This window comes from Mirounga angustirostris, unplaced genomic scaffold, assembly GCF_029215605.1.
Source record: "Mirounga angustirostris isolate CCGP_5_RB_7025 unplaced genomic scaffold, mMirAng1.0.hap1 SCAF_3, whole genome shotgun sequence".
Lineage (NCBI taxonomy): Eukaryota > Metazoa > Chordata > Mammalia > Carnivora > Phocidae > Mirounga > Mirounga angustirostris.
The window spans coordinates 118,829,957-118,856,437 of record NW_026991711.1 but is presented as its reverse complement, the minus strand read 5'-3'; the positions used below and the strand labels follow the sequence as shown (position 1 = coordinate 118,856,437).

General features: G+C 40.8%; 1 protein-coding gene across 9 annotated transcripts in view; it reads right to left on the bottom strand.

The window, feature by feature from the left end:
• FMNL2 (formin like 2) overlaps positions 1-26,481 on the bottom strand; it is a 307,166-nt gene that overhangs the window by 45,300 nt on the left and 235,385 nt on the right. For all 9 annotated transcript variants that reach the window (XM_045868856.3, XM_045868857.3, XM_045868855.3 and 6 more), the window contains 3 exons: positions 23,043-23,151; positions 19,014-19,090; positions 17,259-17,352 (listed from right to left, as the gene is read on the bottom strand). In XM_045868856.3, the coding sequence (XP_045724812.1) occupies positions 17,259-17,352; positions 19,014-19,090; positions 23,043-23,151 (280 nt within the window). The remainder of the gene's footprint in view (positions 1-17,258; positions 17,353-19,013; positions 19,091-23,042; positions 23,152-26,481) is intronic.

The following is a 26,481-nucleotide window of genomic DNA, read 5'->3' as shown; positions in this document are numbered from 1 at the left end:
GAAACGCCACACCTTAAATGAGAAATGCATTTTTAATCACTCCCCTAAAAAAAAAGATGACCTTCACTAAATTCGAGAGAGTAAGGCTCCACAATGTAATTCGTCATAAATGACATCTTTCAGAAATATTCCTAATGTCTGATTTGACTCTTTCTGGCTTCAATGCAAGACACATCTCTTGGTCATCAGTAAGAACTCATACGGATTCTTTCAAGGCTTCTGTTCCTAGAGGAAGACCAAAATACACTGCAATTCGAAAGAGACTGGTACGTAAATAGCTATCTGAGGACTAAGTGAGGAGTCAAGGCCTCCAGTCATCTCTGGGATGACTTACCCATCAGACCCCTCAGAAGCAGAAGGCCTAACACTGTGTTTTATTCATTTCTCCTCACTGATTCATCCTTTGAGCATACCCAATTTGGTCAAGCCAGGCAAGGGAGGGGACACAGTGACACATCTGTAGTGGTCATCATGTGTTCACTGAATTGTAGCAACAACACATGATAGGAGTTGTTTAAATCCTGTGGCATTTTCACCACAGACCTTGGGCCCTGCTCAGGAGACAGATGTCAATCCATGCTCTCTTCATGCCTGAATCACAAGTCAAATTAAGTCTAACAAAGATGTGCTATGAATTCAGAGCCCCTGAAGACAAGGACTCTTTGTTGGCTACATCAAAGACCTCAGTCCACAAGCAGGCAAATGCCTGAGGTTTGTCCACTGCTCCCTCCTCCGCTCATTCTACATCTTCACTTTCTTCTGTGCTCTGCCCCAGGCCTGGGTCTTCATCAGGAAGATCTTACTCTCGGCGACCTGGAACCACTTCCACCCAGCCCAGCAAGACAGCAGACAGGGTATTTGGGAAGCAGTGCTTAAAACATGGTTCTTCAACACCAAGGGTCTCTGAGGCTCTTTCACAGATTCTACAAGGTGAAAACTATTTTTATCATGACACTAAGGTGTTACTTGCCTTTTTCACAGAGTAGACATTCGCACTGGTAGTACAAAAGCAATAGTGGGTGAAGAAAACCACTGCCACTTAGGCATGACTCAAGGCAGTGGCACCAAGTATTCCACCAAGTGAAAGCCAGTTTCACTTAAGGATAACCTTGAGGAAAGGGCATATCTGATAAAGACTTGGTACTCAAAAGATATAAAACACTGATACAACTCAACAGCCAAAAAACATATAATCCAATTAAAAGTGGGCAGAAGACATGAACAGACATTTCTTCAAACAAGACATCCAGATGGCCAACAGACACATGAGAAGATGCTCAACATCACTCATCATCAGGGAAACGCAAATCAAAACCACAAGGAGATTTCACTTCACACCTGTCAGAATAGCGAAAACCAAAAACACAAGAAACAACAAGTGTTGTCAAAGATTTGCAGAAAAAGGAACCCTCATGCACTGTTGGTGGAAAGGCAAACTGGGGCAGCCACTGTGGAAAACAGTATGGAGAGCTCTCAAAAAATTAAAAATCGAATTACCATATACCTAGTAATCCCATTACTGGGTACTCACCAAAAAAATACAAAAACACAAATCCAAAGGGATACATGCACCCCTATGTTTATTGCAGCATTATTTACAATAGCCAAATTGTGGAAGCAGCCAAATTGTGGCAAGAAAAAGATGTGGGTGTGGGTGTGTGGGTGTAATGGATTATTATTCATACATAACAAAAAGAAAGAAATCTTGCCATTTGCAACAACATGGATAGAATTCAAGACTATTATGCTAAGCAAAATAAGTCAGAGAGGGACAAATACCATATGATTTCACTCATAATGGGGAATTTAAGAAACAAAACAAGCAAAGGAAAAAAAGAGAGAGAGAAACCAAGAAACAGACCCTTAACTATAGAGAACACACTGATGGTTACCAGAGGGGAGGTAGATGGAGGGATGGGTGAAAAAGGTGTTGGGAATTAAGAGTACACATACTGTGATGAGCACAGAGTAATGTATGGAATTGTTGCATCACTATATTGTACATCTGAAACTATTATAACACTCCATGTTAGCTATACTGCAATTAATATTAAAGTTAATTTAAAAAACCTTGATGTCATAAAAAGTATTAATTTTATTCAATCTTACCAATGAATATACACCTTTTTAATATTCTCTATGATGAAACGGGAAGCCTGCATAAAGCACTTTTGCTGCTTATTAAAATATGGGTACCTTGAGGAAAAGCACTTCTAGGATTATTCTAGTTGCAAGATGACCTAGCCATTTTTTTTGTTCTTATTTGAAAAGAATAACAAACCACAGTTATTCAGACTTAAAAACTTGGCAGTAATTTTCTTTAAAATGGATGAAGGAAACTGACAGTATTTGTTTCCAATGATAAAAATTGAGCTTTCAAGAAAAAAATGAGAATTTTGGAAAATTTGTATTCACCATGAGTTTGACAGCTTTTCCAATATTTAAAGATTTTTCAATGAAATTGGTGGTGATAATAATGTGATTTTTTAAAAATATTGCATGATGAAATGTGTCAATTTTCAGAAGATCCAGATAATTCAGTGAATTGATATTTTCCAACTGACTGCCGCATACTGTTATAAAACTATGCATTCATTCAAGGTACAAGACAGGCAAATAAATTTTAAATTAACAGAGTACCAGAAGTTCATTAATACAGTTTCAGGTTCTACTTTGCAAATAACCTTTCAGAAGCTACTACCTGTCCAGTGTCTGTGTAGTTTCAAAAAAGAATATCCACTGTTACCTAAACATGCTATTAAAATACTTTATTTTCCATCTGTGTATTTGTGTGGGGCTGGATTTTCTTCAATTACTTCCATCAAAACAACACAAGTGGGGCGCCTGGGTGGCTCAGTTGGTTAAGCGACTGCCTTCGGCTCAGGTCATGATCCGGGAGTCCTGGGATCGAGTCCCGCATCAGGCTCCCTGCTTGGCAGGGAGTCTGCTTCTCCCTCTGACCCTCCTCCCTCTCATGCTCTCTGTCTCTCATTCTCTCTGTCTCAAATAAATAAATAAAATCTTTAAAAAAAAAAAAAAAACACAAGTGACTGAATTCAGAGGCAGATATGAGCATGCAACTATCTACTATTAAGCTAGACTTTAAAAGATGCATTGAGATACCACCTTACACCAGTTAGAATGGCAAAAATGAACAGGGAAAGAAACAACAAATGTTGGAGAGGTTGTAGAGAAAGGGGAACCCTCTTACACTGTTGATGGGAATGCAAGGTGGTTCAGCCACTTTGGGAAACAGTGTGGAGGTTCCTCAAAAAATTAAAAACAGAGCTACCCTATGACCCAGCAATTGCACTCCTGGGTATTTACCCCAAAGACACAGATGTGGTGAAAAGAAGGGCCATATGCACCCCAATGTTCATAGCAGCAATGTCCGCAATAGCCAAACTGTGGAAAGAGCCGAGATGCCCTTCAACAGATGAATGGATAAAGAAGATGTGGTCCATATATACCATGGAATATTACTCAGCCATCAGAAAGGATGAATACCCAACTTTTACATCAACATGGATGGGACTGGAGGAGATTATGCTAAGTGAAATAAGTCAAGCAGAGAAAGTCAATTATCATATGGTTTCACTTATTTGTGGAACATAAGGAATAGCATGAAGGACATTAGGAGAAGGAAGGGAAAAATGAAGCGGGGGGAATCAGAGGGGGAGACGAGCCATGAGAGACTATGGACTCTGAGAAACAAACTGAAGGTTTTAGAAGAGATGGGTGGGGGGATGGGTTAGCCCAGTGATGGGTATGAAGGAGGGCACGTACTGCATGGAGCACTGGGTGTTATACGAAAACAATGGATTGTGGATCACCACATCAAAAGCTAATGATGTATTGTATGGTGACTAACATAATAAAATTTTTTAAAAAATAAAAGATGCATAAAAATATAAAGTAGTGCCACTATTATGGAGGGAACGGTGTCTCCACAACATCCATGTATCAAAGCCTTACCCTCAATTCAAATGTATTTGGAAATAGGGCTTTTAAGGTTAGTAAGGTTAAATGAGGTGCTAAGGATGAACCCCTAATCCAATGACATCGATGGCCTTAGAAGAGAAAGCGAGACATCTGCACACACATACACACATACCCCTAGGAAAGACCATCTGAGGATACAGCAAGAAAGCAGCCATCTGCAAGCAAGACAAGGACCTCCGCCAGAACCCAACCATGCCTGCATGGGGACTTTCAGCCTCTAACTGTGAGGAAATAAATTTCTGTTGTTTAAGCCGTTCACTGTATAGTATTTTGTTATGGGAGCCCAAGATGACTAAAAGAGCCACTACACTTCACTGATTTTAAGTTTTGAGAAAAAATGTTTTTTTATAGAAAAAGTTAACACTAACATGTAACGAGTTTATTATGTTATTTTTAATGAAATAAGTATCAAAAGTTTGCTTTCATTTCTAAAGGGGTAAATATCAATCCATAACCTGCATAAACTAAAAATTGGGGGGGAATCCTTTATACTTTTTAAGAACATAAAAAGGGGTCTTGAGGCCAAAAATTTAAGAACTACTCGTTATACTACTAGAGAATAGCTTCTTTATTTCTACAAAGATGATGAATTCTCAAAACCCCAAACTTGAAGAAGCAAATAAATGGATTTCTAATAGGAAAATGTCTTCCAAGACTGTCAGGGAGTCAATCACACCATACAAAGAACAACTACATGGGCCATCTCTCCAACGAAGATGAAGTCACATCCTTCGGGCAGGGCAGGTTTCCCTAGATAGCAAGAAACCCACCACCGGTTTACAAGGAAGGAAAAACATAAAGATTAAAAACAAAAACAAAAAGCAAAAACCCACAAAACCAGACATCCCTTCAATTATGTTACACAGGGACAGGTACAATCCCTGGCATTTACCAGGTTAGACAGCAGTGGATCCCTGACCATTCTCTGTTGTCTCTGGGATGTGGCTACCTCTGTCACGTGGAGGCTCATTACGAGGCTAGATATTCTTCTCCCAAAGCCAAGCGAATGTTGGATTCCGAGCAAGAATAGGAGAGAGATAAAGAAACAGATTTCTTCTGCATGGTCTATAGGACATGCATTCCCCAAAGTTCAGGGACAGTACTAGTGAATCAACCCAAGTAAATATATTTGCCCTAGAATGCATGACACACTAAAATATCAAACGATCAAGAATACACAAGCAACAAAAAAATGATTATCTTAACAATGCACTAAACATGTCCTTGATAACTACCACATAGAATACGCTACTTCCTAGCTTTACACCTATTCCTGGAAAATACTTCAAAATGGAAAATTCAGTGTTGTTCTTAGCGGTATACCAGTAAATCCAGGATACCACATGTGTTGCTGGTACATTTACTGGTGGGGAAGGAACCCTCATTTTCCACAGCCAAAACCAAACTCCTGAAACAAAACAGAGCTATAGCTCATGTTACTGTAATTGGCCATTTCCACTCTCCAGTGACGCAGGGCTGAGGGGGAAAATTCCGTCAGAGAGCTCAGCTTCATGATGAAGGGTGACTGACAGTGATTGTTGGACCATAATCAGGAACCGCTCAGCCATTTTCTTCTACTAAGTGTGTTTCAGTCGATTGTTGTGAATGAAAACCAAGCGTGACTATATATCCTTGGCAGATGGCTACAAGGAACGAAAGAACTCGGCAGGAGTCACATGCACCACTATGGCGAAAGGAATAAAGAATGGCCGCTGGAGTACAATGAGGAGACAGAGTCTGGGTACGATGGAGGAGCTGGGAAATGAAAAGCCTGAATAATGACTTGAAAGCTCAGTCTTTCAAACACTGCTCAAGCCAGCGATGCTTTCCCAGACAGGCCCTTACAAGCGGCAGGTACCAACGTGTGCCCCCCCAGCACACTCAGCTCACTTTCTGGTTAGGGAAGCAGCAAGCACCTTTGACACACTGCAGATTTTTTTTTTAATGACACTTGGGTTTAGAAACCAATGCAGCCACTTCCAGGTGGTTATTAAGGGAACAAGGGACTAACATCAATCACAACGTAGTCTAAAATCACAGAGCTCTATCTTCATTTTAAGCTTGTTTCTATCCTACCAACTATCCTTAGGTTACGTTTAGTTCTGGTTTGTAAATTTTTGTACCCATCATTTGATTATCTGGGTACCTTGTTTTCTTATCTGTGGTACAAGAAGCACTTAACCTTCCTCAGATGGAACCACCTGAACATATATGCATAATATGTATTATATACATAGGCCATGTATAAACCAAATTATATATAGAAATCTGAAAATGTAGAATTTGAAGGGGGGACAGAGACCATGTGACTAACTTGTCACCTAAAGCAGGAATTTGCACCACAAGACACCAGACCCACCAGGTATATTCTCACCCTCCTGACTGTCCTTCATGCTCTGTGTTGGTTTCTTCTGAGCATCCTTTCAGGCCATTCTAACCTGGCCTCCTTACTCCTATAGGCTGGTACCCTGTGGAGTTCATCTTTGTTACAATGTCCTTCTCTATTTGGATTACACACACACACACACACACACACACTCCCCAACACCTGTTTAAACCTGTTCTCTCATTCATCATCTTTAGTTCAGAACAAAAAATCTGACATTGGACATTTTACCATTACAAAGAGAATGAATTTAATAAAAACAAAGCTTATCTTCTTTACCAGAAAAAAAAAAAAAAAAATCCCGGATATTTGTTTATCATGGCTGTGCTACTTTCTTAATTAAATATGTATTACTTGAATAGATTTTATTCTCTTCTTACATCCATCCCCAAATTCACTGGATCATCCTGTCTCCTTCTGACTTTTGTGGGTTTACATCCATCATCATGGCCACAAACTTGGTCCAGGGCCCAGTCACTTACTGCCTGAACTACCCACCTTCCAAATTCCAGCATCTCCCCGCTCAGGTACTTCATGCAGAGTGTTGGTACTCCTGAAGATTTATCAGAATTACATAAAATTCCCTTCACAGATTTCTACAGAATCATATAGAACAGATATAAAAACACTTTATAAACTGTAGAGTGTTTATAACTAGTAGTTGCTTCTCGTTCCCTTTTTCTCTTCCCTCCTACTTTATCTTCCAGTTGAGATTCCGGCACAGGTTTCCAATCTCTCCACAGTGACCTCCTCAGATTCTTAATCATGCCTGCGCCCTGCCATGCTTTCTTCTGGATCATGGACCCCAGCCAGACATGTTCCCTTGCCATGCAGCACATTTATCCTGACTTACCCTGCTCTAGGACGGACCTCACGCCATTCTCTCCTTCTGTTCCCAGAATGCCCTCCACCCACCCACCAAATGTCTGCCTTCCTTTATAATCCTGCTCAAGACCCATCCTCTCTTCTCAGGCCCCATACAAAGAGCCCAGTTTGTCCTGAATTTTACTAATAACTAAAAACACTCCAGTAACCTGACCAATCTATAAATGTTCTAATTCGGTTGGCTTTGTAGCAGAAAACTGAAGGTGTTGTATGAACATGTGCAGAAAGTGTTTGGTATGTGACAACACGTTATAGAAGGTTGACTATGAGCCTTTTGCTCAATGGATCTGGGTAAAAATCCCACAGTTGCCATTTACTAAAGTATGTCAGTAGGCCTATCTACTCTAAACCTCTTGTTCTTTATTCCTACACTTCATAGGGTGGACCTTAGATTAAAGTAATATATAGCAGCCTATTGGTACTCAGTGAACAATAGGTGGTAGTCTATTTCCATATTTGTATATGCCTTTTTTGTACACACGATATCATCTACTGGCTAATGTTTATAACATGGGAATAAAATGGAAGAGATTCAAGAACTCTGCTCATGTTTTCTTGCTGAAGACGACTGTTCGTTTAAAAGAAACCAATCAAACAAAGCCCTTATGTACTGACTACAGAGCCCAAATAAGTTTTTTTTTAATGTGCTTAAGTTTTACAAGTATTTAAATTTCAAATGAAATCTGAGCTTGACTCACATAGGGAGTCAAGCTCAGAAAGCATATTCATTGGCAATGACACATAAAACTAGTTTAAATTAGAACAGGGAATTAAAAAAATATATATATAAGCATGATTCTTAACGTTCTGAATTACTGTCCTCTTATTGTTTACCTTAGCATACATTTAGTCCTTAACTAACTACCTATTAAAGTCAACCCTGTCTTTCTCAAGGCAACCGAAACTTGTGGGACGAAAATCATGTCTTTTTATTTTCTGTCAAACTCTCCTGATCTTATAATGGTGCTTTTTTTCCATGGTAAGAAGTATATTTACCCAACAACTCTCTAAAAGCTCCAAAGAATTTTGATTTTGTCTTTATTTTTGGAAAGAGATTACACAAAAGATAACTAGCATCTTTAGAAAAGACAAGAGAACGCAGTCATATAAAACACTACTAGTAGGAAAACTCTAACCCTGCATATAATAGGGACATTTAACCACATGAGGCATGTTGCAATAGAAATATACACTCACTGCCACTCCAATCCCTTTCATTTCTTTCTTTTTAGGGTCTGTTACTATGCATAAATGTATCTTTACGCTGTTACTCATAATACACACACACAATATGCATACACTCATATATGCATACATAAGACATAAATCTATGTCATTTATCCTTTTCCTAGTTAACGCTAGCACAGCATTTTCATTCTTACTTGAACAGCTCTATTTAAACCTAGAAGCCTAGTTAATAAGATAGTTAATAGCCCTGCATCTAGAACTTAACCATTGCTTAGCACTGGACTTAATGACCACTAAAAATAACCTATAATCCAGATCAGACATTTTATTTATTTATTTTTAAAGATTTTATTTATTTATTTGAGAGAGAGAGAATGAGAGAGAGCACATGAGAGGGGGGAGGGTCAGAGGGAGAAGCAGACTCCCCGCCGAGCAGGGAGCCCGATGCGGGACTCGATCCCGGGACTCCAGGATCATGACTTGAGCCGAAGGCAGTCGCTTAACCAACTGAGCCACCCAGGCGCCCCAGATCAGACATTTTAAAACAATTCTATTTTCACTTAATATGAACCTGCTTTAAAAAGCAGCTAGAACAAATATAGACTACTAAAGTACACTTAGTCCCAAGACACAGACTTTAAAAAAAAAAAAGCTCCTTGTTATACAAGTCAGGGTGGAGCGAGGGAGAAAAAGAATAAGGAGGCGTTCTTTCGCACAGGAAAAAGAAACCAAGGTGACCCTAAAATAGACTTTAACATCACTCTGCAGAAATAAATGTCAGAGTGGCAACCGAATCCTGACCGGGAACTGAAACCTCCCCACATTCTAATGGTTTCTGGAGTTGGTGATGATGTCAGAGCTTCGATGCCAGTTCTCTAATCAAGTCACAGCAGAGGGCTTCATACCATCCCTATGTACCTAACAACCATAACCACCTCTACAGGTCCCAGAAACTCTTCCCAAGGCAAAGTGCCATGTTTAGGGGCCTGTGCCAGCCCAGAGCACACATCGATGGGGTCTTAAAGTGACACAGAGCTCTCACTGTTAATTTTTCCCGAGGTCTTTCATTGTGATCCTCCCAGAATATGCAACAAGGACACATATGCCTACAGTTGGCCAAGGGCCCAGATTTTAGAAACAGCATTTTTACATGACTAAAAACAAAAGGAAGCAATGCTTTTTTTTTTTGAAGGTGGCTGCTATGAATGAAATAGAAGATGAGGCTCCCTGGTGTGTAAATTGCAGGCAGGCTTGTGGAGAGAGGGGCGGGTCTAATTAAAGTCAGGTTGAAAAGCAAAGCATCTCTACAAATGCTCCCAGAAACCACGACAATCTCATCTGTCCCCAGGTACCACTATCCTCTTGTATTTTTTTTTTTTTTTAGTTCCCTCAGGCCCACAGCAATTGAAAGTCCTGTCGATATTAGCAGATGAAGCAGATGACTGTCACTGGAGGAAGAGGCCCAAGGAATGAGAAATATGAATGGCAAAATCTCTAAAACAAATCTCAAACCCTAACCACACCCTGCTCAAAGTGACCTCATGCTACACTCACTGCCAACAGACTCCTGCAGCAAAATGTAACTGCCATTTCTTTATGGAGAGAGTCGTTCTGAACAGCAAGTGCTTGGAGAAGTTTGCAGAACACATTTCCTACCGCTGCCCCTTGCTTCTCCAGGCTACAGGGCAGTATGAAGACTCTGGAATAAGACACGAGGTCTTTCCTCATCTGCCCCTCACTTCCTATTCCACCTTGTCTCTTCCCACACCCTCCCCCCCTTTAAGAATGGAGAGTACAGTAAACTATAGTAACTATGGTCCTTGAAGCTTTACTAGGATGCCACCTTCTTTGTATAAAAGGACACCTTTACTTGGTGTGGTGGGCCAAAGAAGGCCTCCACAAAGATGTCCATGTCCTAATCCCTGGTACTCGTGACTATTTGCCTTCCATGTAAAAGGGACTCTGCAGGTATGATTAAGATAAGGATCTTGAGATGGGGAGATTATCCTGGATTATCTGGGTGGACCCCATAGAATCACAATGGTCACTAGAGGAAGGAGGCCAGAGGATCAGAGTCAGAAGAGGCTGTGAGCCAAAGAATGTATGCAGCTTCTAGAAACTGAAAGGGCAAAGAAATGGGTTCCTTGAGAGAATGCCGCTCTACAGACTCATTTTATACGTGCAACCAACAGAACTGCAGGATAATATGCATTGTAATAAGCCACTAAGTTTGTGGCAATTTATTACAGCAGTAGTAACTAACTAATATACCTGGTTAACTCTTATCCACCCTAAATTCAGCTCAGGCACCCCTTCCTATAGGAAGCCTCGCCCGAAAGCGCCCACCCCATCTGCCTTCCTTTCTCCTCCACCACCTCTCGGTTAGCGGTTACTCCTCTTATAAAGTCTCTGACATTTAACTTTATAAAGCCTAGTAGCTTAACTGTCAAAATATTTGTTTTCTTAACTGGACTCAGATGCTCCTTCTTAAGGGCAGGGCCTATGTCTTCCTCATTTTCTTATTGCCAGTGTTTATCAATGTTTCTGACACAAAGGGGCACTTTAATGTTCATGAAAAATTTTCAAGTTAGCATGACTCATCCCCTAATGACCAACAGGAGACCAGCCTTCACTTCCTTACAAGATGATAAAGACACAGATGATAAAGAAGTAACTTGTTCATTACCAGGGGCTCAGAAATCTTATGTAAATGGCTTTCTCCTCTAGAAGCGAGTAAACTCGCTTGGAAGAAGTGGCAGCCATCCTTTCTAACTCCAATGAAAAAGCTTACAAAGCTTCAGTCCTGAGGCGAAACCAAGTATTAGGTTGAGAAAAGGAGAGAGAGAAAACAGAAGAGGAACCACCAGAGATACACTGGTAATTCTCAAAAAGTTACCGAGGTGAATTGCCTTTTCCAAAGATGACCACAGCAGTATCTCCCACCCCACACATTCTCCTGTGGTGCAACCCTCCCACTCCACCATGGAGAAGTAAAGTCATTGTTGCCCCTCTGCATCTGTGTTGGCCTTAGTGACTCACTTATAACCAACAGAATGCAGCAGAAATGTCACTGATGACCTCTGACACTAGCTCAGAAGATGTGCTGTGACGTCTATCACTTTAAATACCTGGTCTCCGGATGCTCCTTCCTGGACACTCCCTCTTGGAAGCCAACTCTCCCACCATAACAAGCTCCAGCCACACAGAGTTCTGCATGGAGGCACCCTGGTTGGTAGGCTCCACTGAGCTCAGCCTTTGAGTCATCACAGCCCAGAAGCTAGATATTTGAGTGAAGAAGCCTCCAAATGAATTCCTGCCCCTAGTTGCTGGGATCTTCACTGATAAAGCCCTGCACATGAGGGAGCAGGGACAATCATCCCTGCCATGCCCAACCTGACCTCCTGATCTACAGAATCCATGAGCATAGTAAGACTATGTTTGGGTTCATTTATTGTACACGAGCAGTAACTGCAACAGTTAATAAATGGTCCCCCCAAAAATAGTTGTGGTGACTCTGCTTCCTGACCACTAGAAGATAGAGACTGGCCAGAGAAGAGTCTCAGTGAATCAGGTAAGTGTAATTCTGGCCTCATATGGTGAAATACACACGTACGCTCTCGAACTATAGCTCCCACAGTCTGAGTTCCGAGAAAATACATTGCTTACAGTTCAGTGAGAGACTGAAAAAAGTGCCCTTCCATGTTGAAAATCTTTACCAACAAAGGAGCTATCTGGATGGTCTTGTGCTGGATTTATAATCCTATACCCTCAAACGTCTGAGAGGCTAGATTAGATGGGATTAAACTCAGAAGGACGCTGGAAGCACATCAAAATGTCTGCTCTCCTTCCTGCCCAATTTGGCTCACTGTAAATAAAACCTGACAGGCTTTCTTAAATCAACTTAATAATGTGTAGCACGAGTGCTTTCGGGTGCCCAGTAGCTAAACCACATCAGCTTTCTGAGGAAGCCTTCTAGAAAAAGGCGAAAAAACTAATGACTACTGCCAAGAGCACTGCGTACAGGAGCGCTGGTGGCCTTGAGTGACTCATTTCATGAGGCCCCACCTCTCCACACTGGAAGGGCAGAAGTGGGAAGGAGGTGGGCCTTGAATAACCAAAGTCAGGCCTCAGGCTTATTTGTTAAAGCCAGATGCTGTCATTTTGGAAGCAGATGAGAACACAGTTATAATCATTCTGGAATCCTGATGAATTCCAGGTGCACCTCCCAGCAGCCTGGGGGAGCTGGTAGCTCAAAGTCCTCCAAGAGTTTTATTACTAGTATCATAGCAGGCAATTCCATTGCAGAGTCTATGGGGCCTCCTCATCTTTCCCTCTCATTTCAAATGGGAGTATTTTTTTGCCAGACTCTTGGAGACACTTTCTTAAAGGTGGTTTGTCAGATATACCAAAGAAGAGAATGGAAAAACAGTAGGAAGACTAGGAAAAGTTGAAGAGAGCAAGGTCTAGGTGGAAGACCTCAAGGCTCCTAAGGGAAACTGGATTAAATCGTGTTTATAACTCTGAAGTGGGGGCTAGTTCATGTCCTTAACCCGTAAGTGTACTTTTATGACATAGCGGATCGCTAGCTATGGCCCATGTCATTTGGGAGAGAAGAAAAAGGATGATCAGAACCTCAAGTAGTGCTTAGGGTGGCTAAGCTTCAAGTGCACACAGCCTGAGAGTCTAGCCACATTTTAGGAACACCTGCCCATTTTTCAGGCCTGTTTCTCTAGGCTACTTGTCAACCCTGTGCAACATCCTTCCAATCAACCTTTTCTTTTGTATGTTAGAGTCAGTTTCTGCTTCTCACAAACAAGACCCTGAACTAGTGCAAATACCAAGAGAGCGACCTTTGCTTCCAAATGTTTTTTTTTTTCCTATTGGAGAGGCCAAATGTTCAAAAACTTATATTGCTATGCAACTAAGAAAGTATCGATTTAGACAAGATGGTAACACGTCCCTCCACATGGCAAAATTAGCCAGTAAGCGAAAAACAGATGACTCCTTGTTCTCACCCTGGTCCTCAATTCAGGACCATAAATTTTCATGAGGAGATGTTTCAACACCAAAACCAGATGTGTTAATTCCATTTAGGAAAAAAAAAATTTAAGAGAAAAGAATTCAAGGAGCATCACGGTTGACTAAATGGTTTAGTCTTTATCTACTCACTACACTCAAATTTTCAGGCATGTCACAAACCATGCTTGGTGTAAGAACTCCTTTCTCGTCAAATATATTGAGGTGATATATGTGCTTCTTCAGGGACACCAGGCCTAGCACCTACCTCAACATGCACCTAAAGCAAGACCTTGGGTTAATATTCTTCCTGCCATCAGACATCATTAAATTGGAAGTGCTCCCTATTTTCCTAAAGCATGTACTCCAGATATTATAAGGATATGTGACGAAATTCATTGCAAAAACACAGAAAACCAAACTTGTTGAGATTCTGAATATTAACTGAAATATGAGAAAGTTAAGGAATCCTACATAAAAGTCTATCGAAAGCAAAGAGATACCTTCCTGTAATTCACATTTGAATTAATTGGTGGTAGTCAAGTAGGACAGAATGGATTTGTTGGCTCAAGAAGTAGAGGGGGAAAACATCCTGCTACATACTTAAGATGCAGGGTATTTAAACTTCCCTTTAGCATCTGGTGCCACGTTGCAACAGTGTGCATGGCTGTGCTTTCACAGTGATCAAAGCCCAAAGAGTCTGGCTACTCTAGTGCCTATTACTTTATTTGCAAAACAAGATACTGATGTCTAATGTTAAACCCCACAACCACCCTCCATCAGTCCCCTTAAAAAAGGATAATCCCCATCAGCCTTCATAAAGAGATGAACGGAATCCCAACTTACTAAAAGGGATAAAAAGCTTTAAAATCAATCTTTGTGAAGGCAAAGACTCTTTGTTGGCCCTACTCCCTGGTATCCTGGTCCCTGGTATGGTACTCTCTCTGCCATGAACAGCTCAATAGGCATTACTCTCACCCAAACCCTCTCTGCACAAGCATCTGAGATCATAAGTACAACTTTTCCCAATCAGGAACAGCTGGCTCCCAAATCTCCCTACACCCAGAAGATTCCACTGACATTTTTGCTAAAATGATTAAAGAACACACTCTTGACTATGATGTATAAGAAAAAAAAAATCCTTCACATAAAATGGGAGAAAAGAGAAAAGAAAGAAATTTAAGACACTCTGGGCTGACAATGGCATTACATTTAAAAAAAAAAAAGATCAATATAAAGTAATACTTGTTCACCCTAAAATTGAACAGATAAATGGGTTAATGCCCTTTTAACCTATCCATAAGAATCAAGTTTCTCAGGGGCATGCTCCTGCCCTGTCTTCATTCACATGGCTATTAGGGTAATTCCTCTGTTTGGTCTGTCTACATGGATTCCACACCTCAAGGTCAATGCACGCCAAGAACACACACAGAACCCCCTCTTGTCCCTTCTCCCACGTGGCTTTGTTTTTCTAAGATGCCAGTGTCTGTGTAAGGAGAATCTGATCTTAAACACCATCACTCTTCAGTTATTACAGAAATGAGGCAGATTTTGGTTAAAGCTTTTAAAATTCAAAGTCAAAATTAATTTAGTTTGCATTGCTACTTAGCCATTAGATTTAGTAAGTTTTTTTTTTTTTTTTCAACTAAATGGCTAAACCGTATACAATTCTGATACCAGGCCGCTGAAACTCAATTCTGCAAGTATTATCGTGCATAAGAAAGGCACTCTATTTTACCTAAAAGGAAACAAAATTAACATCCATCTCATGAATGACTGGTTTTAATGATTACTGATTGTACACAATTATAATGAGGACATAATTTGACCCACAATATAATCAGATGCTTGTTGTGATATTGCTTATGTTATAACAAGGGTCACTGATAGCTGTATAGTAAGTGCTTCCAATGTGGAAGGTATTAGATGTGGGATATGTCCAAATGTGATCAAATGATAAAGACTGGGAAGTTATATTAGCCTCGCATGCTGTTTCATTTTCCTATTAGACCCATCTACCCATAGATCTCCTTACTTGTAAATACAAATTTTACGTACTAATATATGACATATAAAAACATTCACAGACAAGCATTCATACATTTCTTTTCTCTAAAGCCTCTATTATTTTTTGAAGCCAAAGTATGATTTAAAGATGCACTATTATACCTCATATTCTTGGAACCTGGATATTTTTTCACTATCACTGAGGCTGAATAGGTAAAAAGACAATATTTGATTTTGTCCATGGTCAGCATTAACAAAATGGATAATGTCAAAATCTTAAAGCAGTGACTGAAGGGAGGGAAACCATAAAATAAAAGGGCAGGAGGACTGTCTTCCCTGTTGACATCTTTGAAGCTTTCTAGCCCACATATGCGATCACGGGTCTCTCACTAGTACCTCTGGCGCCTGGGGTAGTAAGTCCAATGAAGTGGGTAGGGTGGGGGAAATGGCTCTGAGGTCCTGTCTAATTCAATATTTCCCCAAGAGTTTCACACACAGCTGGGCCCAAATGCCACCTAAAACAGGAGTTCAGGATCAGGAGCACCAAATCCGGGTCCTCGCTCTGCCACTTACCTGGCTATGGGACCATGGGCCAGCCAGGTATTTGGAATTTCAGTTTATTCTTCTAGAACATGTAGACATTAATACTTGTCTCACATATTCTCACAGAACCACACGATTTCATGGGTGTACTTGGCACAGCACCTGCCCTAGAGTAGGTCTTCGACAAATACTAGCTGGGTTCTTACTCCAGAGGCTCCCAGGAAAGATGAGAGAGAGTCTGGAAGTCCCGTTGAGATCTGGATTTGAATCCAGAAGCATGTGAAATCAAATGGGATCACCAGGAGAAGGCACAACCTGGCTGAAGGCCCTACGGAAGCCTGAGCTCCAAGTGCCTTTACTTACTTTTATGATATCCCACCTCAAAGTAGCCTCAGCTGTTAGGCCCATAGTCGGGAGGTACACAGGCACTCTTCATGGCCATGTAACCCCGCACGCTACCACTAAGGGAAATGAGTGATTACTTCAATTGTGATGTCTTGATACTTTGGGCCACCATCCTTGGTATCATATTATCTGTGTGTAATTCTTTCTTCCTCCGCAGTCATTTAAGTTTTCATTTTCAACCACACATGTCCACTGGTTAATGGTGTGTCTAGGACAGGATCACCTGGTTAAGATTACAAACTGCTCAAATCAGTGTCTCTATTTATTTGGGGGGGTGGGGGTGTGTGTGGAGGTGTGGGGGTGTGTGTGTGTCATCCAGCACAGCAATGATAATACATATGATTTGGGGGAAGTAACTCTGATCAAAGAGTTCATAAAATGTACATGGAGGATGCTCAAGTATAACCATAATGAAAACCTCAGACATTTAACAAAACATTTTCTCAAACTGGCAATTCCCTGGTCTCCAAAGGAAAATGGATCCTGCAAATAGTTAACTTTTCTGGGAAATGAGACACCAAAGAAAGCTTAATGTGTCCATTTAAGATATTTAGACTAAGTTCATTACTTCTCCCTCAGTGACGTCTTAGAAAATTATATATTATACCCCTGAGGCCCCAGAATACATAAAAAGGTAAACCATAGGTGTCAACTAAACTTATTGTGGTGATCATTTCATAAGACATACAAATACTGAGTCCTTATGTTGTACACCTGAAACTAATGTCAATTATATCCCAATGATAAAACGCACACAGAAGAGGTAAATCATTTTGTTCAAAGACTTCCAAATAGGTTTGTGTGAGCAATCTAGAAAGGATCCTACCTCCTTAAAGTTGTCAAATGCTGATAAAATGATCTCATGCCCGCCTCTGACAAGACAAACTGCTGCCAACAGTTCTAAGACAAGGGCTTTTGTCCTGTCGAAACAAGAAGAAACAAGCAAAAAAAAAAAATCAGTGAAAGTAACATGATGAGTCAGCAGCTCCCTCCTTCCAAGATGGCTATGATAATAAAATATTTGCTCGTGTATGTTTTTTACACTTTTACTAAGGTATATTTATATGAAAGTATAAATACACCTTTACTAACATCTATGTATGCAATTTATCCAAGGGAGCAAATTTGGAAGGCAAGTTTCCCACTCCCCAAATTATAAATTACTCACTAATGAAAATCAATTCTGGGAAGATTAGTCTTTCATTTCTACCAGTGAGTGATTCAGTACAATATGTTTGAAAAAGTTTTATTGATAAGCTGGACAGCTGGGAACTTGGGAATATTCAGGAAAACAACCCACTGTTTCATTATTTTCCCCAAAAGTTCAAAATCTACTGAAATTAATGCTCTACATTCAACTCTGCAATTTGCACATGGTGCCATAAAGATCCCCTATGACAATGCAAGTTTCCATCACCACTTCTTCCTATGCAGGAGATCTGAGTGGGGCTGGATTACAGCAGTGCTAATACAAGAATATTTTCTGACTTGAGAAAAGAAAATAAAACTCCATCTGAAATATTTTTAGAAGGAAACCCTTAGCAATACAGTCTAAGTTTTCAAATACAACATCAAGAACAGCATTGTTTTTTCATAATAAGATCACTTCAGTACTTTTCTTTTCCTAGAAAAAAAGCTATTGCCAACCTCTACACGAAGACTGGCCTGATAATTCACAATGTCAATTATCTTAAGAAAAATGAGTAACAACTTCCCTATAGTGGAAGGCAGGGACGAAGAAGGGCTACCAGATTTTTTAGTAAACTAAGGAAGTGATCGCAAAATTGCAAAAACTATCATCAGAGGAAGTTTGAAATAATATTCAACATTTAAATAGGACTTTAAATTTTTCATTTCATTCCGTATCAGAAAGGATCTCATTTGTGATCAGATTTTTTAGTTGCATTAACAAGTTTTCAGATGCACAGTTTACAGAGGTATTCGGTGAAAGGGAATAAGATGTGTGAAATGCAGAATCCCTCACCAGAATGAAAAACATACTATAGTAACTAAAACAAACTGATGAAGACCGGCTTCTAGAGATCATCTGTGATGTGAATAATATGGCAGTGGCCTTTGCAGGCAAGTGAACAGAAGAAGCAATCGGCATGCACAGTTTTCTCTGTTTTCTTTTTTTGTTTGGTCATACCAACGACATATGTAAAGGTTTGCAAATGAAGTGCGGACAAAGGATAGTAGTTGTAGTTAGCTTTCAGTGGTAAGTGGTATCACTAAGTCTGTATGAAGACTCTCCTGGCCCCAGTCCTAACCACCTGGCAACCTCATGCTCTCTACCCAATTTGGTAAAATTTGCAAGGATGCCAAGAATCAGGCCTCAAAAGAAGTGAAAGCTTGAAGAGAACAGTGAAGGGGTAATGCTGTCGCCAATCTCTCAACTGCACCACATGTAAAACTGTAACTCAGCTGAGAAGAAAATTCTACATAGCCAAGGAGTCCACTGGCAACCTTAATTCAAAGAGGTGCACTTGCAAGTTTCCGAACTCTAACTTGACTAAGTGTTGACTGGCTCTCTTATTTCCCTAGATTTATTTACACTTGAAAAATTACAAGGTAAGCTTACCTTGGATTCTTGTTGTTCAAGCTCAGTGCGATCTCATTGACAGCATGTGGATGAGACATGACCATGTTGAAACCATACTAGAAAAAAACAAAGCATTAGGAGTCAACTTAGGGGACTATGCTGATTAAAGGGAAAAAAAAGAACCCGAAGATTCTACCTAGTGTAATTTATACCATCATAAATGCCATTATGTCTCTAGTGCCTGAACGTATTTCTCTATGAAAAATTTTAGGAATCATGCTATCATCAAGGAACCATAGTCTCGTTCTTGATGACTGAACTATGGGTTTCTCTTCATTAAAATGGTGAAAAGCCTCCAGTCCAGTGATTCTCAATCTGGCTGCTCATCAAAATCATGTGGAAGAGTAGACAAAACACTACACTGATTTTCCGGGATACACCCCAGGTCAATTTACTTCAAATCTCAAGGATGGGACCCTGGCATCTGAATGTTTAAGCTGACTTCACTGTGCAGCCCAGGTTGACAACCACTGCTTCTAGTCCCCTCTCTGGGCAATGGCTCTCAGGACCAAAGCCCAGGAAGACCTGCCTTGCTCTGAGACATGTTAGTTCAATGAAGAACAAGTTCAACAACAGGCTCCCGAAACACTCTTGATTCTGCTGACTTGAGGAATTATTCCTTCTCCTCCAAGCTCACTCTCAGTTCATGACCTTATTCCTAATTACCTTGAGAAGATATAAGCAAACAGGGAGAAAAAAAAAAAACTTCTAAAAGCTCGCACCCCCACATCAATCCACACATAGATCCACAGCTTTCGTCCTCACCTCTTCCTGAAGAACTTTCCTGGGTTCTAATCCAAGGCCATTCTCTCCACTTGAGGTTTTTTTTTTTTTTTTAAGATTTTATTTATTTATTTGACAGAGAGAGACACAGCAAGAGAAGGAACACAAGCAGGGGGAGTGGGAGAGGGAGAAGCAGGCTTCCCATGGAGCAGGGAGCCCGATACGGGGCTTGATCCCAGGACGCTGGGATCATGACCCGAGCCGAAGGCATACGCCTAACGACTGAGCCACCCAGGTACCCCTCCACTTGAGTCTTTGACCCCATTCCCCCTCACCAGCCCAAGAACATATCCTATGCTCCAGCAATTCTCCCATCCCTCATTATTATTTCTCCCTCTCTGATTTATTAGCATAAAAACACGATGCAAATGTGCCCAACTGAAACAGTAACCACAACGGCAAAATCTCTCTTGACCCTCAACCCGTGTCCAGCTACTACCTTGTTTCTCCTCCCCTAACCTCTACAGCAAAACTCCAAGCACTCCCGGTCTCCGACTCTCCTCCTCCTGCTGTCTCTTGCAGTCACTTCAGTGGGGCGTTTCATCCCCACCCTCTCCACTGAAACTGTCCATGCCAAAATCGCCAATGACCCACACTTTGCTAGGCCCATGGCCAACTCTCACTTGTCGTCTTACAGGACTTAAACAGCAGCACTAGTCACAGCTGAGCACTCTGTTCTCCTTGAAACACTGCCTGCACTTGGCTCCTACCTCCCTGGCTACTTCTCAGTCTTTCTAGCTAGTTGTTCCTCCGCGCTCCCACATTTAAACAGAGCACCCAGGTTCCTATTTTGGACCTCTTTGCTTATCTATCTACCCCTGTTGTTCTCGAGCATGCCCCTGGCTTTCTACACCATCTCTTAATTCCCAAATTTACATCTCCAGCCTAGACCTCTGCCCTGAATTCCAGATTGGCATATCCGACCACTTCACTTAAGATCTCCATTTGGATGACTACAGACATCTTAAAGGGAACATCCCTAAAACTTCGCTCCTAATCTTGTCTCCCAAATCTGCTCATCATGTAGCCTTTCCCATCTTAGTAGATGGCAACTCCATCTGAAGGGGGCCCAAGACAAACACCTTAGGGCCACCTTCCACTCCTCAACCACATACCCAGTGTCGTTGCCTTTACCGTCCAAAGTAAACCAGAATCTGGTCACCTCTCATCATCTCTACTCCTATTTTCCTGGCCCCATACCACCATCAACACTCACCTAAACCAATGCTGCAGCCTCCCAAGTGGTCTACCTCCTTTTGCCTTTGCCCCTCAAGGTCAATTCTAAACACAGAAGCTAGAATGGTCATGTTAAAATCAAGAGTCAGATCATGTCACATTTCTCCTCTGAACCGTTCAATAGCTTTCCACTCAAGTAAAGCCAAACTCCTTTCACTGGCTTAGAAAGCCCTACACAGTAAGGACCCTGTGTGAACTTCAGATTTCATCTCCTACTCTTCCCCTTTTCACTTACTCCGATCCAGCCAACCTGGCCTCCTTTCTGTGCTTCAAGCACACCAGGCTTATTCCTGCCCCAGGGCCTTTGCACTCGCCCCTTTTTCTACCTAGAATCTTCTTTCCCTAGAACCTCTTACCTTGTTCCCTCATTAAAATTGCTACTATGACAAATTGCTACTTCTCCGTAACACTTCCCGGGGCTGGCCTATTTAAAACTGAACACACATTTTCATCACTTCCTACACCTATTTCTTGGGTAGTTTTTCTACAGTATTAGTAACAATTCTCTGGAGCTGGTCTTCCTGGATTTAAGTCTGACTCAAACCACTTACTGACTATATATGTTCCTGGGCACATTACTTAACTTCTCTGTGTCTCAGTTTCCTCATCAGAAAAATGGGGAGAGTAAATTACCAATCTCACAGGACTGTTATGAGCTTTAAATTAAGTGAATAGGCTTAAAAGTGTTGGTCCTATTAGGAAGCACTCTGTAAGTGCTAGTTTTGTTTTTTGGGTTTTGGTTTTTGTTTTGTTTTGTTTCTAAGTGTTAGCTTTTGTTTCATTTCCCCATCATTATCATCTGGAACACTGTATGTTTTCTCAAGTTATTTATCATCTGTTTCCCCTCATTAGAGAGTAAGTTCCCTGGGGCATTTATTTATTTATTTAATGCCGTATTCCCTCTGCCTAGAACAGGGTCTGTCTGGCAATGCTCAAAAAATAGTGATCGAAAGAAGACATAAAATGCACATTCCCCTTCTCAAATTCAATTCAGCACCCTTCTGTTGAGTTTGAATTCTAATACTGACCCTCTCTACCTATGCATTTATTTTCCACTTCTGCTTGGACCCACCTTCAGCATCCCTATCCATGGATACCAAACCCTATTTTTCATTTGAATTAGGTTTTTCCGATTCTTAAACCCTGGTTCCACTTATCTAACTTGGAACCTATCAGTTCACCCTAGATACTCCAGGCTCCAACTTCGACTTTGTTGTTAGAGCTAATCCAACCCACCCATTAAGCTGGCTCGCTCCCTGTTATGATGGGGATCACCTGCATCAAAATCACCTAGAGGAGGAATCTGCCCTTTGAACAAGAATCCTCCAGGTGCTTCTTATAAAGATTAAGAACCACTAAGTCCAGGGGCGCCTGGGTGGCTCAGTCAGTTAAGCGTCTGCCTTCAGCTCAGGTCATGATCTTGGGGTCCTGGGATCGAGCCTTGAGTCCAGCTCCCCGCCCACAGCAGGGAGTCTGCTTCTCCCTCTCCCTGTGACCCTCCCCCGCTGTTTGTGCTCCTGCACGCACTCTCTCTCTCAAATAAAGAAATAAAATTGTTAAAAATTTTTAAAAAGAACCACTAAGTCCAACAGACAGTAATTCTAACTTCCCACCTTTTTACCATATAACCCTTTGAGAACCACTGACCCATATGAGAGTCTATTCACTCCTAACGTTCCATTATCGCCCACAACCAATGGCTTACTCTGTCTTTAATGGTCACATTTACCCAATAATAACCTAAACAAGTTTATGCCTGTAGGAGGAAAACATCTTCCCTCTAAATACATCACGAAGTATAAATGCTAATTAAAATACACAGGCACTGAGTTAAATCTTGAACATTAAAATGAACCACACCCTTTCTTTTTTAGTAGAATCACATTAAATCCTGGTATTACTTCAAATAGAAATAATACAACAAAACCAAAGAGGACAAGATCTGAATCTGACAATTTTTTTTTTTAAAGAATCAGAACACAAACCTACCTGGTAATTCATGATGGCACGTAAACACATGATACAGACATGTACGTCATCTTTCTTACTCACTAATCTTGAATTTTTCAGGGTTCTTCTGCTTGGCAAAGTATTATATCTACAAATAAAAAGGGAAACTTCTATAAAACTATAGATCACCTTCTCAGCACAGGCACATGCACTTAAAAAAATGGAAACTGTTCTCTATCTTTACCTGCCCCTAATGAGGATTCTTTTTTTTTTTTAAAGATTTTGTTTATTTTTATTTATTTGACAGAGAGAGAGAAACAGCATGAGAGGGGATAGGGTCAGAGGGAGAAGCAGACTCCCCGCCGAGCAGGGAGCCCGATGCGGGACTCGATCCCGGGACTCCGGGATCATGACCTGAGCCGAAGGCAGTCGCTTAACCGACTGAGCCACCCAGGCGCCCCCTAATGAGGATTGTAGTTTGAAACCACCACCATCAAACCCATCACCATGAAGCTATTTCCGTAGACGTCAAGGCTACACGATTCTATGTATTGGTCATCATCTTGTCAAACCAGATACTACGGACAATGGCACTTAGGTTCATTCACAGCACATAACACATCAGATTATACGTGAGATTCATCAACACCCCCAAGGTTCCTAATCAGGAGATCTGCAGAGGTGACTGCAAACAACATGCTTGCAGAATGAATTTGCAAACGAGAAAGGGTGAAGCTTCATTTATACGTAGACCTTGAATCATCTGACCCCAGTTTAACTGCACCTTCCCATTACTGCTCTCAGGAGTCCCTGTTAGGAGTTTAAGGCTAGGCAAGGCCATACATTAGCAACTTCGATATCAGCCTGTGATATTAGACCTTAACAGTATGCAAATGCCTCCTCAGCCTGATCCCTCAAGTAAAGCCTGGTGTGAAAGCTGAAGCTGAGGTGGAAATGTGCTGGTATTTCACAGGGTAAGGAGGTTTCCATGTTAAGACTCATTCGGAGATCCCACATTGCTAAGCCTTAGTTCTCCCGTCTGGAGATTTCTCAGAGTAAGGAAGTGGCAAGGTCAACATGGTGCTAGGAGACAAGCTACCACCACCACCAAGAGCTTCCAAGTGAGCTGTGAGTGAGTGCCTCCAAGGGCAGTTCTCTCTGCAACTCCAAGCCTGAAGTAAAAGCCAATTTGAAAAATTGTCAACTACTCTCTGATAGCATCAGAGATGATCCACAAAATAAGCCACAGGCCTTCCTTCTTCCTGAACTAATTCAAGAATTTAAAGGAAGTTCTGATTAATATTAACCACATTCAAAAGCCCCCACAGGTGCAAAGAGTTGAAAACTGAATTGACAGGTTTGTCTGAAACTGTTCCGCTGAGCAGCCCTTTTAATTCATTTTCTATTCAAAAACTATCAAACAGATGATTTTTTCACATAAGCCTACGAATGAGCCAAATAGATTTGAGAAAAGCCCTTCAATATGTCACTTGCCTCCATACACCTGAATGTATAAAATTTGCTTATGCTAGCCTCAAGGAGAATGCTCGATTTTTTTGCTTTATGCCATGTCTGTTTTACATGAATATGCACAGACACACGTATTAAGGAAAAATAGCTACAAGAAAACATGATAGAAATTCAATAAATTATACAGTAATCTCAGGTGATGTGGTTGTAGATTTTTCTTTTTTGCTCACATGTAATCTCTAATTTTCCTATAATTAGAAAAACTTACTTCTATAATAATAGTTTAGTATAACGGAGGAGGAGGAGGAGGAGGAAGAGGAGGAGGAGGAAGAGGAGGAGGGGGAGGAGGAAGAGGAGGAGGGGGAAGAGGAAAAGGAGGAGTAGGAAGAGGAAAAGGAAGAGGAAGAGGAAGAAGAAGAACAAGAAGAAGAAGAAGAAAGAAGGAGGAGGAGGAGGAGGAGGATTATTATTCAAGGACTTCCTGCCTTATTCACACTTGGAAATAAAACTGCAGCAATGGAAGTTGGCCTAATTCAGCTCTGAATGCAAAAACAAAGTTATGGAAATGAATTCCGATTTCGGTGGTAGTAAGCACAATTTCAACATCTAGAACAACTCTAAAACATGTCGCTTCACCACAGCCCCAGCCTGAGCATGTCTGCTAACACACCACATGGAGGTCTCACAGAGATTGGTACCTCTTCAAACAATAACCACACAGCCAGCCTGACCCCAATGTCTGTGGGCTGCTTCGTCTGTATCAGAAATTCTTTCCCCACCTCTTTCTTTAGTCTAACCTGTTTTGCATTTCTTTAACGTCATCACTTGTTAAGTATATTATAGCGGATGATACAGAGAGGGCATTTTTAATCGAAAGCAGTGGCTAACCAGAGCAAAACAAAGTTATCTATGATTAAGTTCAAAAAAGAAAAAAAGTGATTTTCAAGGGAATCAACTGTCCTTATTGCTAAATTATATTTACATGCAGCAATGACTGCAGATCTACTGAACAAAGCAAGTGACTCTGGACGGCAGAGGGATCGGTCAGTTCTACAGAGTTGCACGTTTCTGCATCCCTTCCATATACATTTTAATGATTCTGCCAAACAGACCAAACATACACATTAATGGTGTTTTCTAAGAGATGTAAAGTTACATAAGCAGGTTCCTTCCTTGCACTTAATAATCCAGTTCTTAAGCTTCAGGATTGTAATAAGACTCTGAAAAGCAAAAATGTCTTGGTCATTACTTGCGTTATTTGTAGAAACTAGCAAAAATGGATTAATTATGACATTCTAATTAGTAACACAAAAGGTTTCTACTTACTGTAGCAGGTGGGTGATCTCAAATATACATTTTGGATCAACATTTAAAATGTATTTAATATAAAACAGCACATGAACACTTATCAGTATTTAAGGAGCTTAAAACTTATGTCAAATAAAAACAAAGTATATTTTATTGATATTCTATGCTTAAAAAATAGAGATAAGCTTTTTCTCTAAGTGTACAGCATTTAATCTAAATTTTGTTTTTCCTCCCATTTTTGGTTTATACAAAAATGGAGAATTAAAGGCAGCATTTGAACTTGTATTGAAAATCATAGCATCACAGTATGTCTTTTAAAAAACACCACTACAACCAATAACAAAAAGTCAGCATCGAAAGCCAAAGGAGACGCGTGGTATCATTTTTACCAATCTTTCCTGCCATGGATCAGCAAACGGAAGCCCAAAGAAACTGCAGCCACACAGCAGGTAAAAAGTAAAAGACAAGTGTCCTCACTGGAATTCAGGGCAGTTTCTTCTTACAAGTTGCAACTCACAGACAATATGTCAGGTGATCATGTGAAAAAGCTACTGCCTACAGCCATCTGCGCCGGCAAGTTCTTTGTCGAATGCTCATTTCCGTCATCCTGACAGCACTGGGTCTAGATAGGTGCCATTCCCCCACTCCCACCAATTATTTCACCAAGCGGGGTTAAGGCATTTTTTCAGAACTTCGTGGT